Source organism: Notamacropus eugenii, chromosome X (genome assembly GCF_028372415.1).
Source record: "Notamacropus eugenii isolate mMacEug1 chromosome X, mMacEug1.pri_v2, whole genome shotgun sequence".
NCBI lineage: Eukaryota > Metazoa > Chordata > Mammalia > Diprotodontia > Macropodidae > Notamacropus > Notamacropus eugenii.
In genome coordinates, this window is record NC_092879.1 from 57142308 (window position 1) to 57155729 (window position 13422).

A 13422-nucleotide genomic window follows, 5' to 3' on the forward strand; every position below is an offset into this window, starting at 1 on the left:
CATATTATCTTCCATTTTTTCATTCTTTTGGTTTTGTTTTGTCATTTCTTGTTTTCTCATAAAGTCATTAGCTTCCATCTGCTCCATTTTAATTTTTAAAGAACTGTTTTCTTCAGTGAGCTTTTGAACCTCCTTTTCCATTTAGCAAATTCTGCTTTTTAAAGCATTCTTCTCTTCATTGGCTTTTTGGACCTCTTTTGCCAATTGAGTTAGCTTATTTTAAAGGTGTTATTTTCTTCAGCATTTTTTTGGGTCTTCTTTAGCAAACTGTTCACTCACTCTTCATGATTTTCTTGCATTGTTCTCATTTCTCTTCCCAATTTTTCCTCTACCTCTCTTACTTGATTTTCAAAACCCTTTTTGTGCTCTCCCATGGCCTGAGACCATTGCATATTTATTTTAGAGGTTTTGGATTTAGAAGCCTTGACTGTGATGTCTTCCTCTGATGGTATGCTTTGTTCCTCCTCATCCAAAAGGATGGAAGAAAATACCTGTTCACCAAGAAAGTAGCCTTCTATAGTCTTATTTTTTTTCCTTTTTTGGGCATTTTCCCAGCCAGTTACTTGACTTTTGAGTCCTCTGTCTAGAGGAGGGTATACTCTGGGGACCTGTAAGTTCTCAGTTCCTCCAAGGTGGCACAATCAAAGGAGAGGAATTACTCCTCTCCTGGCTTGTGCTCTTGTCTGTGAGCAACCACAAGCACTCTGTTCTGCTTAGGATCTGCAAGTACAATTCCCTCTCCATAACTGCCTCCAGCTCCACCATAACTGCACTCTTCCTCAACCCAGGAGAGCCACTCAGGGCTGATATCAGATCAGCTGCTCAATTCCCCCAGAGGCTTTAGGCCAAGGGCTCCAAAAGTGTATGCTGCCATTGTAGTTGCTGCCGCCAGCGGGGCCAGACCCTGTTCCCTTCTCATGCAGGTGAAAGAGTTTTCTCACTTACCTTTAAAGCTGTCTTTGGTGTTTGTGGGTTGAGAAATCTGGGAATTGCAGCTGCTGCCAGGGATTCTGCTGCACAGTGGCCATGACTGGGCTGTGCTCCACTCCGTGCCTGGTGTGACAGACCTTTCCTGTTGGCTTTTCAGGCTGTTATAGACTGGAAATCTCTTTCACTCTGTCATTTTGTGGTTTCTGATGCTCCAGAATTTTTTTAGAGTCATTTTTTACAGGTATTTTATGGGCTGTGAAGGGGAGCTTCTACAGGTCTGTCCTTCTACTCTGCCATCTTGGTTCCTTCCCCCAGGGTTCCATTTTGAAACTTAAGAAGAAGATCTTGAATATCTCTGACTTGATGTTGCCCTGGGGGGAATTTCTGCTCATGTAGAGCTTAGTCTGGACAGCCTCTTAGGCCCCTTCCAACTCAGAGGTGCTGTGATTTCTGTGAGTCTTCTTGGGTGTGTCATCATTTTGCTGGTGGCTGGATCTCTGATCCTAAGATCTGAGATTCTCTATGATCAGGAACTTGGGGAAAAAATAACAACATTGCTCTAGCTTGTCAAATTTGCATGGGTCATAATGTTTCATTTGTCCTTCAAACATCCAGCCTTTCCATCTCCCATACCAGGCCAAGGGGAGATGTCATCAGGTTGGAGAGGAGAAGCAGGGGTGTCCAGAGGTGCCTTGGTGCTTAGAGAACCTCAATAGCTGTGGCCCTGATGCTCAGAAATGAGGTGGAGGAGGAGCTGTAAAAAACATGGAGAATGATGGCAGGTAGCTTTGTATGGTAGGCCCAAGTCTGTAGAGAGATAAAGTAAGAGAGGGGCTACAAAGTCATTGATATTATCAGAAGCTGTGATGATCTTTATTATGCCCATCATGAATGCTGCAAGGAAAGACAACCAGTTTCCCATGAAGTGATGCTTGGTGTTTCCTGTAGTGGAAAGATGAAAACAGGTCCAGCTCCTTTATTTGCCTCTCAAAGAAGAGCCTGCGTGTGGTCCAGCTTGAGTTCTAGAGAGGATGTCAACACTGAGATGGCTCAGTTCTGCCAGAAGTACGTTGACTCAGTCAGTAGACAAGGATCTTATATTTCATGTACCAACAGTTGAATTAATGTTCAGAGAAGCTTCAGAACTCTGGGATTCTTGGTACCTTGTGCCCCAGTTTTGACCACTTTGCCCTTTAGTAACTTATGAAAGCATCCTAAAGCTCTGTTTCCAAGTGGCACAACTGATGTTTGAATCTGCCAAGGTGGATGTATGGGAGAGGTGGGAAGGATTAGAGAAAGGGTCACATGAATGTGATGGCTGGATTTTTCTAAAGAGCCATATTGTTTACCCTTCCTTAACAGGGACAGAGCTCAGTCTGGTCAACCACAGACTTAACTATTCTGCCTCCAGGTTAGTATGAAGATAGATTAGGTGCATTGACAATTCTGGACCAGAATTAAACAATATCCAGCCAAACCATGAAGGTCAGTTTGTCAATTCCTAGGTTAAAACATGAAAGAATCCAATCCCAGGCATGTCCTCACCTCCCTTTCTCCTCCCTTCTTTCCACTGTAAATTAATCTGGTCCTTGAAGAAGATGCTTAATTGCTCTCGAATGTTCTTGTAGCTGGCTAAGTTGTTTCTATAGAGAAGAAACTAATTCTTGCAAGGCCATACAGATTATAAAAGAAGGAGATGAGCTATAACAAAAAACAGTTCTGTATGCATTCCCACCATGGGAAAGGAATGAGTGATGGCAATGATTTCTGCTTTTTGCAGTTGGAAGAATGCATTCCTGCCACTGAGGAGGGGGTGGTTTTGTTGCGTTGACTTTTTGTCTTCTTTCTGGCTGCCATCTTAGTGCCAAGATCCAGTGAGGGTGTTTAGATGCCCAAGGCTTTTCTTACCTCTCCTTGCAAAGTTCACTTCTCAATGTCTTAGGGAACAGCTACAGTCTTATTAGTACAGCTGGAGCTTTGGGGTTTACTACACCGATGCTAACATTTATTGAGAGGTGGCAAAACTTAGTGCTGGACTTCAAGGCAAAAAGCCCCAGGTTCATATTCTGCCTCTAGTATTTATTGACTCCGCTGAGTCCCAGTTTCCTCACCTATATAACAGGGATAAAAATACACAGATAGCAACTAGGTAGCAGGTACCCGGGTTTCTGTGAGGCCCAAATGAGATAAGATATGTATGGTTAGAAGGAGGTAAGGAAGGAAGCATTTCTTAAGCACATACTGTGTGCCAAGCACTGTGCTAAACACTTTACAACTGTTATTTCATTTGACCCTCACAACAACCCTGGAATGTAGGTTCCCCCTATTATTGTACCCATTTTACAGCTGGGGAAACTTAGGTAGAAGTGAAGTGACTTGCCCTGGGTCACACTTAAGCTGGATTTGAGTGATTCTAGGCCCAGTGCTCCATCCACTGCACCACTTGGCTTTAGTGTACAGTAATAATGCCAATTATTACTACTATCCACAATAAATCACATTTCTATAGTGCTTTAAAGGATTGAAAAGAATTTAGTAAGCACTCTCTTCCTTTTCTCCTCTGCAATGACTCTCATTTGTCCCTCCTTTACAGTCTTGCTACCATCATCCTTATTTCTTCATGCCTAGAGTCTTACAGTGGGCCCTGTTTTTACCCCATTCAAAATCCATCTATCCTCTCTACCACTCTAAATCCATCTTCATTATGTCACTTCCTCTGCCCAAGAACCTTCAATGGCTCCCACTGCCTATACAACCAAGTTCAAACTATTCTGCCAGCTTCATCTTTCTAAAATATTGCTTTTATTATATCCCTATCCCAGGACGGCTGTGTGACATGGTGGATAGAGTACTGACTCTGGAGTTAGGAGGACTTGAGTTCAAAGTGACCCTGGGCAAATCACTTAATCCTGATTGCCTCGCAAAAATAAATTTTAAAGAATCATGTCACTACCCTGACCAAAAATCTATAGTGGGAATCCCTATCAACAGCTCGATAAAGTCTAAACTCTTCTTCCTGACCTTCAAGTTTCTCTAGAATCTGACCCCAAATGATGATAGCACACCTTATTTCCCAGTACTTGGCTAGTACCCTATTTTCCCAGCTAGGCTCTTAGTTTGCTCACTGTCTCCTCTACAGACTCTGCTCATTTACCTGTCTGTGCTTTCTTCATGTTCTCTCTGTCTTCCTTGAAATTGAGGACTACTATTTCTCCTGCTTTATCTCCAAGGATCTATTAAAAGCTTGACAACTACTTGTTAATTGATTTTGATCTGCCTGGAATCAGAAGGTTGAACCAAATGATGTCTCAGGAGGCATAAAGCTCTGATTCTTGGCTTCTTATAGTTCTTTGTTTTCCCTTGGTAACATTCTGTGGTAACTAATCATTTGGACAGCCTTTGTGTCTCAAAAGGTTTTAATATCATAGATTCTTCTGTTCCAACCCCTTCATCTTACAGATAAAGAAACTGAGGCCTGGGAAGGTGAAATGACTTAATAGAGCTAGGATTCAGATTGTGTGACTCGAAATCCAGTGCTTTCCTAGCACCAGGTTCAACTGTCTCTCCACTACACCGCACTACTTACAGATCGACTCCTAGGCCTCCACAGAATCTGCCCCGCCTCCCTCTGCTGTATTATAGATCTGTGAGATTGGCTTACCTAGGTGGGACCTAATATCCTGCTCTCAGAGCATTATTAAATCAAATATCCTACAGCCTTTCCTACCCAACAGTGATATGTTTTCAGTTAGCCTCTCATTTAAAAATATTCTTATCCATAGCATTTTAGCATCACTTTTATTTCTGACTCTCTCCCTCCTCCCCTGCCCAGGAAAGCCTCCATGATAAAATTTTTAAAAAGGGGGACAACAAAAAATAAACAAGATATCCCCTGAGTCTGATGGTATGTGTAATGAGTGTTGCTCACCTCTGCTCTCTCACTTCCGCCAAAAAAGGAGGGACCACTCTCCCTTGCTCTGTGTTGGCAAGTCCCTACTTGGACACATCAGCTTGTCAGAGGCAGTAATTGGGCAGAAAACTAGAAGCCTAGTCATACAGGAACTGAGGAGCTGGTGGGCTTCCTTCCCATGAGACCTCTTGTCTCTGGCCCCCAACTATGACTCCTGACATTATTCATAGCCTTCTCAGCATATTCTGCTAGCTGAAAAGAACAAAATAAATGGTGACCCCCCTCCTTTGTCCCTCAGGTCAGCTAGTCTGCTCTAGAAGTGGCCAGTAGGATTTGGATTGGGTTACAAAGAATTATACTCATTTCTACTTTTGTATGGTGCTGATTCATCACGTTGAGTCTGGCTGAATAATGTTGTGCTTACTGGTTTTAGCTTTGTATTCTTCTATCTGTTGGTCAAGTTGCCTAAATCCTTTCAAATAAGTATCTTTCATTTCATAGAATTTAGAGCCCAGAAAAATCTCTCTGCCTTGTCCATGTGCCCTGGGCTCAAGATGGGGAGAGGGCACTCTGCTCTTTGCCTAGAAGAACCACTTAAATAAAACCTGGGTTGGCACTCTAATTTTGGCCTGTGCCTAGCAACTTTAGGTGACTCAGTTGGCAAAGAATTTCAGCAGCTGCCCTCTCGGAGCCTGGATATCATAGCTGATGGTACAGGCCAATGCCATCCTGATCCGCCAACATTTTCCTATCGTCACCCATTTTAAAGTCATGTGTGGATGGCCATTTTCTCCTTAACACTGGGACAGCTATGTTATACTTGGCCTTTTTGCTTCCTACTTGAGGACATTTGGAGTCTGTGTGGTTTGGGCTGGTTTCTAAAATAGAGGTTGAGGCCTCTTCTCCCATGTGTTTATTCAGTGTGTGCCTATGCTGGGTGTCCCAAAGCCTTAGTACAGTCCTGAGGAGCTCCCCATTCTCCACTCACATGAAGGCTTCCCAAGAGTTGGGATTGTGTCATTCATTGTTTTTGCATCCCTAGCCCCTAGCACAGTGTCAGGCACCCAGCAACTAGCTAGCAAATGCTTGTTGATTTATTGAGTGACTTCACAGGCCTACAGGATACAGTGTTTTCCTGGTCTCGTTTGAGTTGTCCGTGTAAGAGGATACAGCAAATTCCTCAGGCAGCTGAACTGGACAGCAAGTATCCAGGGTCAGCAGCTGATCATAAGGCAAGAAAGCATCATGGTGTCCAGGGTCACTGACTGATCGTAAGGCAAGAAAGTATCATGGTGTCCAGGGTCACTGACTGATCGTAAGGCAAGAAAGCATCATGGTGGCCAGGGTCAGAGGCTGATCACAAGACAAGAAAGCATCATGTCTAACCCTACTCCCCCATTTTCTTTTTTTAAAATTAATTTAAAATTTAATTGACCGAAGTCCACTTTTACTCCTACATCCCCATCTCCCCAACCACAAAAAGAAGAACAAAGTCTTTGGAACAAGTGTGTATAGTCAAGCAAAAAAACTCCCACCCCTGGCCATGGCTAAAACATAGCTGTCTTCATCTGCCCCCTGAATCCTTCACCAACAGACTGCAGAAGGTGCAGTCTGTTCCATTATGATTTCTCTGGAATCACCCCCGTTTTCCAGAGGGCCAAACATAGAGGGGAAGGGACTTAGCCAGGGCCACCCAACTTGTGTGTTATAGCTGGAATAAAAATCTAGGGCCCCAGCTCCCTTCTTGCTTGCTGGCTGACTCCTGAATCCCATAGGGCTGTTTGCAGAACTTCTCTGGCCCCTGCTTTGTCTGACCTCGGGATGTGTACCACTCTCAGGCCTGCTGCTCTCTGACTTTCAGCTTCCCTTTTGAGTCTCTCTAGTCAAGGATTTCTTAATCTGGGGCATGTAAACTTGTTTTTAAAAAGCTGAATTTTTTCTGATAGCCATATTTTAACATAACTGGTTTCCTTTGCAATCCAGTGCATTTTATTTCATGCATTTCAAAACATGATTCTAAAAAGGCCAGAGGTTTCCCCAGACTGCCCAAGGGGTCCATGGCATGAAAAGGATTAAGAACTCTTGCTGTCCCTCTCAGCCTCCCAGTGATAGAGCTGACCTTTCATTAATAATGCCAGCCAATCAGCCTGCTCTTTTCCTTCCAGTGAGCCTGAATGGCAGGAGGTCAGAGATCATGGGTTTAGAGCTGTGAAGGATCTCAGAGATTTAGTCCAAGCCCCTCATTTGGCAGAGCAGGAAGCTGAGACCTCAAAAGGGAAAGTAACTGATCCAAGATCTCACAGCAAGTAAACAGCAGAGCTGGGATTTGAACCCAGGTCTTCTTATTCCAAATCCAGTGCTCTTTCCATTGCACCACATTGAAGTCTTTTGGGACTTCACCTCATCTTGACAGATTGAGCTGCTGCTTTAGAAGGCAAGCATTTCTGTTTGACCTAACTTTTTCCATAGGTGGTTATCTGGTCTCTTTCAAGGATAACAGTTACAGAGTGAACACTCTATATATGAAGGATCAGAATCTTGATACAATGTGTACTTATTTGGGACTACACTGATTTGTGGGAACAGATCTGAAAGTCATCACCCATGCACTGATTTATATACGTTATTGACCATGAAATTCACTGAATATATTTCAGGTCAAGGTACCCAGACTGGTATCACTTTTCTTTTACACCTCCTTGCCAACATTCCACAGATTTCGTTGGATTTGACACAACCAGAGCAGGATATGGAACCTTTGAGGCCAGCCCTTTAGCTCCATCATCAGCTTGAGCTTTTTGATTTGAGTTGATCTTGTAGCATATGAAGACTCTCTTCCCTTTGGTTCCCTCTTAGGAGCCAAAAGCCTTAGGAATAGGATAGGGGCATTCTTTCTTTATTTGTCAGGGTGATATTCCATAGAATCAAAGAAACTCAGAAGCTGGAAGGGAGCTTGAAGAATCTCTCTTCCCACATCCCTGATAAATGGTCATTTAGCATCCTCCTGAAGACCTCAGTGACAGGGCAGCCCATTCCCACTTTCGGCCTTTTTGCAAGTTCTGGCATAGACAGGTTCTTTTAACTTTCTGGTTAAGATCAGTGGTTCTATTTGAAGAAGGTGCTTCTTGGAATGAGTATTTCAAAGCATTGTTGCTTGAGAACAGGAAGATTTTTTTTCAAAGATGGGAGAATTATGGAAGAGCTAGCAGTGGCCAACAGAGACCGAAGGAGTAAAAAGGAAAGAAGACTGTTTGACATGATGAGTACAGAAAGAAATCGCCAAGCCCCAAATGGTGCTGAATTCATTTCACATCTCATTCATTGCCTAATTGGGTATTCCATTTTGAAAATCGAATATTATTTGATCCTACAGGCTGGTTGGAAAGAGAACCATGCAACATTCATGACTGAACTGAAAAATCTTCATGCTTGTGGACTGACTACTCTTGGCCAGGCTCTGAAATCTGCATTTGACTTGTTAAATCTGAACAGATTGGTGTCTGGAATAGACAATTATGGACAGGTAACAACACACTGAAGTGATTACAGCTAATTGGTTTTGATTTTGGGTTTTTTTGGCATGGGCACGACAAAGAATTTGTCGTTGGGCATAGTGAAGTTTTCCAATTTATTTTCACAGACTCTGGAAAGATGATACAACCTTAAACTTCTTTTTTTTAAGAATAGGGTTTTCTGTGTATTGATGCTGTTTACTTGTACTTTAAACTACGTGTTTACATGTCTACATGTCCATTTTTTATTCTTGTTTATCATAGAAACAGGGCAACTAGACAAGAGCCCATTGGTCTGGTATGTGTCCTGCTCTAAGGGAGGTCAAGCCTCCATGTACCATGATAGAGGTTGGATAAAATTTGTTGTGCTGGGGTAGATATATGGAATAGGTACCTGGAGTGCGTGCCTTTTTCACAACTGCTAACTGAAAGACTTGGGGAAGAAGGAAAGGTCGAGAAATCCTCCCCATGGCCCCTGTTCCCTGCCAACCAAGGGGTCAGTAGGCATAGACACTGGGACTAGAACCGACTGAATGACTGCTGGGATTCTCAGTAAAGGAGCAGGGAGAATCCTCTTCGCCCACCTGTGCCAGCACTCAAGCCTGCTGAGTGTTTTATTTGGTCTAGGGATGACTCATATCACCTGTTCCTAAATACATTCATTTCATAATTATTTTAGCGCCAGTAATGAGGTAGATTTTGATATTACAGTCCCCAGGAGGACTAGGGGAAAATTGAATACCAATTCTGAACTTGCTGCTAGATTTTGATCCCTTGGACTTCAGTCCCCTTTGAAATCAACTATTTCATGTCCTGGTCTTTTACATCACTCTTTAATCAAGGGGTGGGGGGGAACCCACTCTCCATCATGCATTTTGAGAGCTGTCTGATGAACAAAAATTCGTTAATAAAAAGGTTATTGTTTCACTCACTGACCTTTTTTTCCAATATAATTTTAGGGGAGGAATCCATTTTTTCTGGAACCAGCTCTTTTAATTGCCATCACAGATGGACATAAGTTGACAAATATTAATGGTGTCCAAGATGAGGTAAGATTGCCATTTCAATACAGGTTTATCTCAATAGCAGGGAATTTGCAGTTAGGCCCTGGGGGAGGTCGATTTGTTTCCATGAGCAAACCTTCCAGGTGGACCATCCCTGAAAGGCAGGGGAGGAATGGGGGCTTCCAGTGATACATTTTAAGATGAACTTTGCCCAATCTTGCCTCATCAGCTTCATCTCCCTTTGACCTCTCCTCTGCCTGGAAGTGAGCTAACCAAAGAACTTTTCCGCTGGGACCAGAGGTTATTTGCCCTGGTGCTGCGTATACCTGGGACGTTCTCATCTGAGCCAGAGCCGCTAGGGAGCATACCAGTGGATGAATCTGTTATTACACAAATGTGTGAAGTTACAGGAGGTATCAGGCGCAACTTACGGTCTTGAAGTCTTAGGAGGGGAGGTTAGGTAGGGGTGTCAACAGCCACATCAGCCCTATTTCCAACACTGAGTCTGTCTGTAGCTGCTTACCTTATGAGGTTTATCCCTATAATGTCTGTTATTAAGACTCAATTCAGGAACACCCCCCTTCCCCCCCCCCCCCCATATCTGAGAAAGTCCTCCCTAACTCCCCCATCCTGCTCCCATTCATTGGGGCTCTCCTTTCCCAGTCATTTTATATTTTATGTATCTGGGTATGTGTTGCTTAGCCTAGGTTCCACCCCCTCCAGGAATCTTTCCCTGATTCCCTCTCTCCCCATTCCCCACCCAGCTAATATTGGCAGCCCCCATAGAACTTGAGCTCCTTAAGGATGAGGAATATTTTATTTTATCTTTGTATCCCTAGTTGTGGTCAGTCAATCAAAGGAGCATTTATTAAGCACCTATTATGTGCTGGGCACACAGTAGGTGTTGAATAAATATTTTAATTGAATCTAATCGAATAGTAGCTTACACCCTGCAGTGTGGTGATGTTTTCAGATGTATTTTGTTTTGTTGAATGATCTGTTAGAAAATAAAATGCTCATCCTTGCATTCTTTCTTTCTCCAGGCCGTTCCTATTGCATTAGGACACACAAAATGTTGAACCAGTGCTTAGAATCTTTAGTTGAACAAGTTCAGAGTGGTGTTGTTATTAACTTTGAGAAAGCAGGACCAGACCCTGATTTTCCTATCGAAGAGGAAACAGAGAAGAGAGGTAGGTATGGGACTTCTTGGTGGGAGGGAGAAGGGGCACAAGAAGGCAGTGTTGCCTTTTTTTCCCCTGCTGCCTAAAGAAGCAGCCACCCCACCTCCCTTGCTTGGCTTCAGGCTGCCTACTGAGAAATTGTCAGGCCATTGTTGATCCTGTACGGTATGTGAAGGCCCATCAGAATCCCATCCTTGCCTCTTCACTTCACTACCATTTTCTTGAGTCAGCTGATGCACGGCAAGGTAGAGGGAAACAGCAGGGAGATAATTTTTGCCTAGTGCTCTTTCGGGCAGGAGAAACAAGTCACGTGGAAAATCCAATTTTCAATCATTGAAAAAAAGCCTCAAGGATACATGAGCCATAGTGTGCTCATGGCTCTGCTGCACCTGGCTCCACGACTTTGGGGTTCTCTCTCTTTTTTTTTAAAGCAAATCCCCTGTCAGTCCAAGGGCCTGCTTGAAGTATATAGATATAGATAGATCTATTGGTTGATCTATAGCTACCTATCTCTCTGTCTCTCTCTGTCTCTCTCCATATATATGTATAAATATATATATATTTAGATTGATATAGATATCCCAGGCCCTCTTCTGGGTATTTTCTGGGCATAAGACACAAAAGTCTCTGCCCTCAAAGAGCTTCTATCCTACTGGGAAGAAAAAAAAGCTGTCAAAAAGTCTTTCTAAAATGCTTCCCTCCTCAAGAGCCTTCATCCAGAGTTGTTTTAGTTGTTCAATTGTGTCTGATTACCTGTGACCCCATTTAGGGGTTTTCTTGGTAAAGATACTGGAGCAGTTTGCCATTTCCTTACAGATGAGGAATCTGAGGCAAATGGTGAGGTGACTTGCCCAGGGTCACACAGCCCGTAAGTGTCTGAGACCAGATCTGAACTCAGGAAGAGGAGTCTTTCTAAATTCAACCCTGGTGCTCTATGCATTACAGCATCCCCTAGCTGCCCTTCATTCAGAGGCTCGGTGGTAAATGGCACTCCTGAGATGGACATTTAAAGGCCTTCACAGTCTGGCTCTAGGCCTACCTTTCTAGGCTTCATGTCCATCATCCCCCTTCATGAAACCCCCTCCTGCTTCCACACCCTAGAACAAGCTTGTCCCCATCCCTGGAACACTCTCGTTAGCACATCTTTGAGTCCTTAGCATACTTCAAAGCTCAGTTTGGATGGCATCACCTACAGGAGGCTGTTCAAGATCCCCTTAGTGGTCATTGCTCTCTCTCTACTCCTCACATTATTATGTATGAATGAACAAATGAATAATTAAAGTATATATCAAGTGCTTATGATTACAAAACACTGTGCTAACCTGGTGATACAAACAGAAGAGCCAGACAGTCCCTGTCCTCCTAGAGGTTCGTGTTGTGTAAATGGTAAGGCTTCTTCCTTAATGTCATTTCCACTTATAAAATCCCCTCAGTTTTTGATGTTGAACCATTTGTTGGGGCCAAGGACCTTGGTGCCAAGAGCTTTCTTTTCTGGACCTTCAGTAGCTGTAGCTGCAGGGGCAGTGGGCAGGCTGCATCTCTTTCCCAGGAGGACACTGGGCTAGAAGCATCGCTATTCCCAAGACTCTTGGGTTCAGGGCCCTGGGATCTCCACTGGGGCATGAGGAGAGATGGTAGTCAAGGTAGTGGTTCAGTTTGCCTGGCACATGCTAGCTCCCATCTCCCCCTCAAGGTACCTGGCTGCTTTAGCTGGGCTGGCTTGCCTGCACTGTGGGTTCCCAGTTGATGGGAATGGCTGACACTTTCCCCACAGGAGCTACTTCCCACAGGACAATGGCAGTGAGGGTTGGGCCAGAAGCAGGACATGGGGGTCCTACCATTCCCAGGGCTCTCAAGCTTATTACATTTATGTGTTATACCATTCCCCTTCCCCTTCCCCTTCTCCCCTACTTCTTCTCCCAGACTATAAGCCTATTGAAGGTAGGAAGATTTGTTTTGTCTCTTTATCCCCAGTACAGCCCCTTGGGTTTGATAGGCAGTTTGGCAAAACCCCTTCTGGAGAGAAGGGAAGACTGATAGAGTGGTCTGGAAACCATAAACTGAGGTCCAGTCCTGGCTTTGACACTTACCAGCTAGGTGACCTGAGCACATGATTCCTTTTCATCTGTCCCTCAGTTTCCTCATCTGTTAAAGTGGAGATGATCTTCTCCCACTACTTAACCTCCCAGGATTGTTGAGAAGGAAATTCTTTTTAGCCCATTCCACTGCTCTCTGCATTACTGAGTTTTTCCTTATATCAACTTCCCTGGAGCCCCCATCCATTGCTCTTAGTTCTGCTCGGTGGGGCCAAGCAGAAGGTCAGTCCTTATTCCACAGGACAGCTCTTCAGGGACTTGATGAGGGCTGGCGATAATAATAGCACCTACATTGCCAGGTTGTTGTGAGAATCTAATGAGATAATATTTGTAAAGTACTTAGCACTGTGCCTGGGATATAGAAGGTGTTTAATAAATGCCTAACCCAGATCTTTGCATCTCTAAGGCCAGCACGACTCACCACTATGTCTTCTCAATAATGTAGTTGGTGGCAGAATCAGGATTTGAACTCAGGGTCCCTGACTCCAACCCTAGCCCTCCTGCCTGCCTCCTTGACTGCATTCATACTATCCCTTTTGTGACAGGGTTTGAGGAATACTCCTGAGCATGGGCACTCTCCATATGAAGTTAGATTCCCATTCAGTAGTCCTTTTCACTAGACAAAGCACATCCAGACAGCTTCTGCTGAAATGTTTTGACCACCTTGTCTGAGCAGCTCTTATTCCCCAGATCAGCCTTTGAGGATTTCTGTTAGACCCGGCCAAGTCCTGTCTGACAGGATGCTTTTTTATAAGTTTAAACTCATTGACTGGCAGCATATGTTGTTAC

The 13422-nt window shown here is 43.9% G+C and overlaps 1 protein-coding gene across 4 annotated transcripts in view; it reads left to right on the top strand.

Moving 5' to 3' along the window:
- The window catches only part of LOC140516124 (integrator complex subunit 6-like), a 66140-nt gene that overhangs the window by 20729 nt on the left and 31989 nt on the right, over nt 1-13422 (top strand). For all 4 annotated transcript variants that reach the window (XM_072627097.1, XM_072627100.1, XM_072627098.1 and 1 more), the window contains exons 3-6: nt 8214-8363; nt 9312-9401; nt 9586-9769; nt 10400-10546. In XM_072627097.1, coding sequence (XP_072483198.1) covers nt 8214-8363; nt 9312-9401; nt 9586-9769; nt 10400-10546 — 571 coding nt within the window. The remainder of the gene's footprint in view (nt 1-8213; nt 8364-9311; nt 9402-9585; nt 9770-10399; nt 10547-13422) is intronic.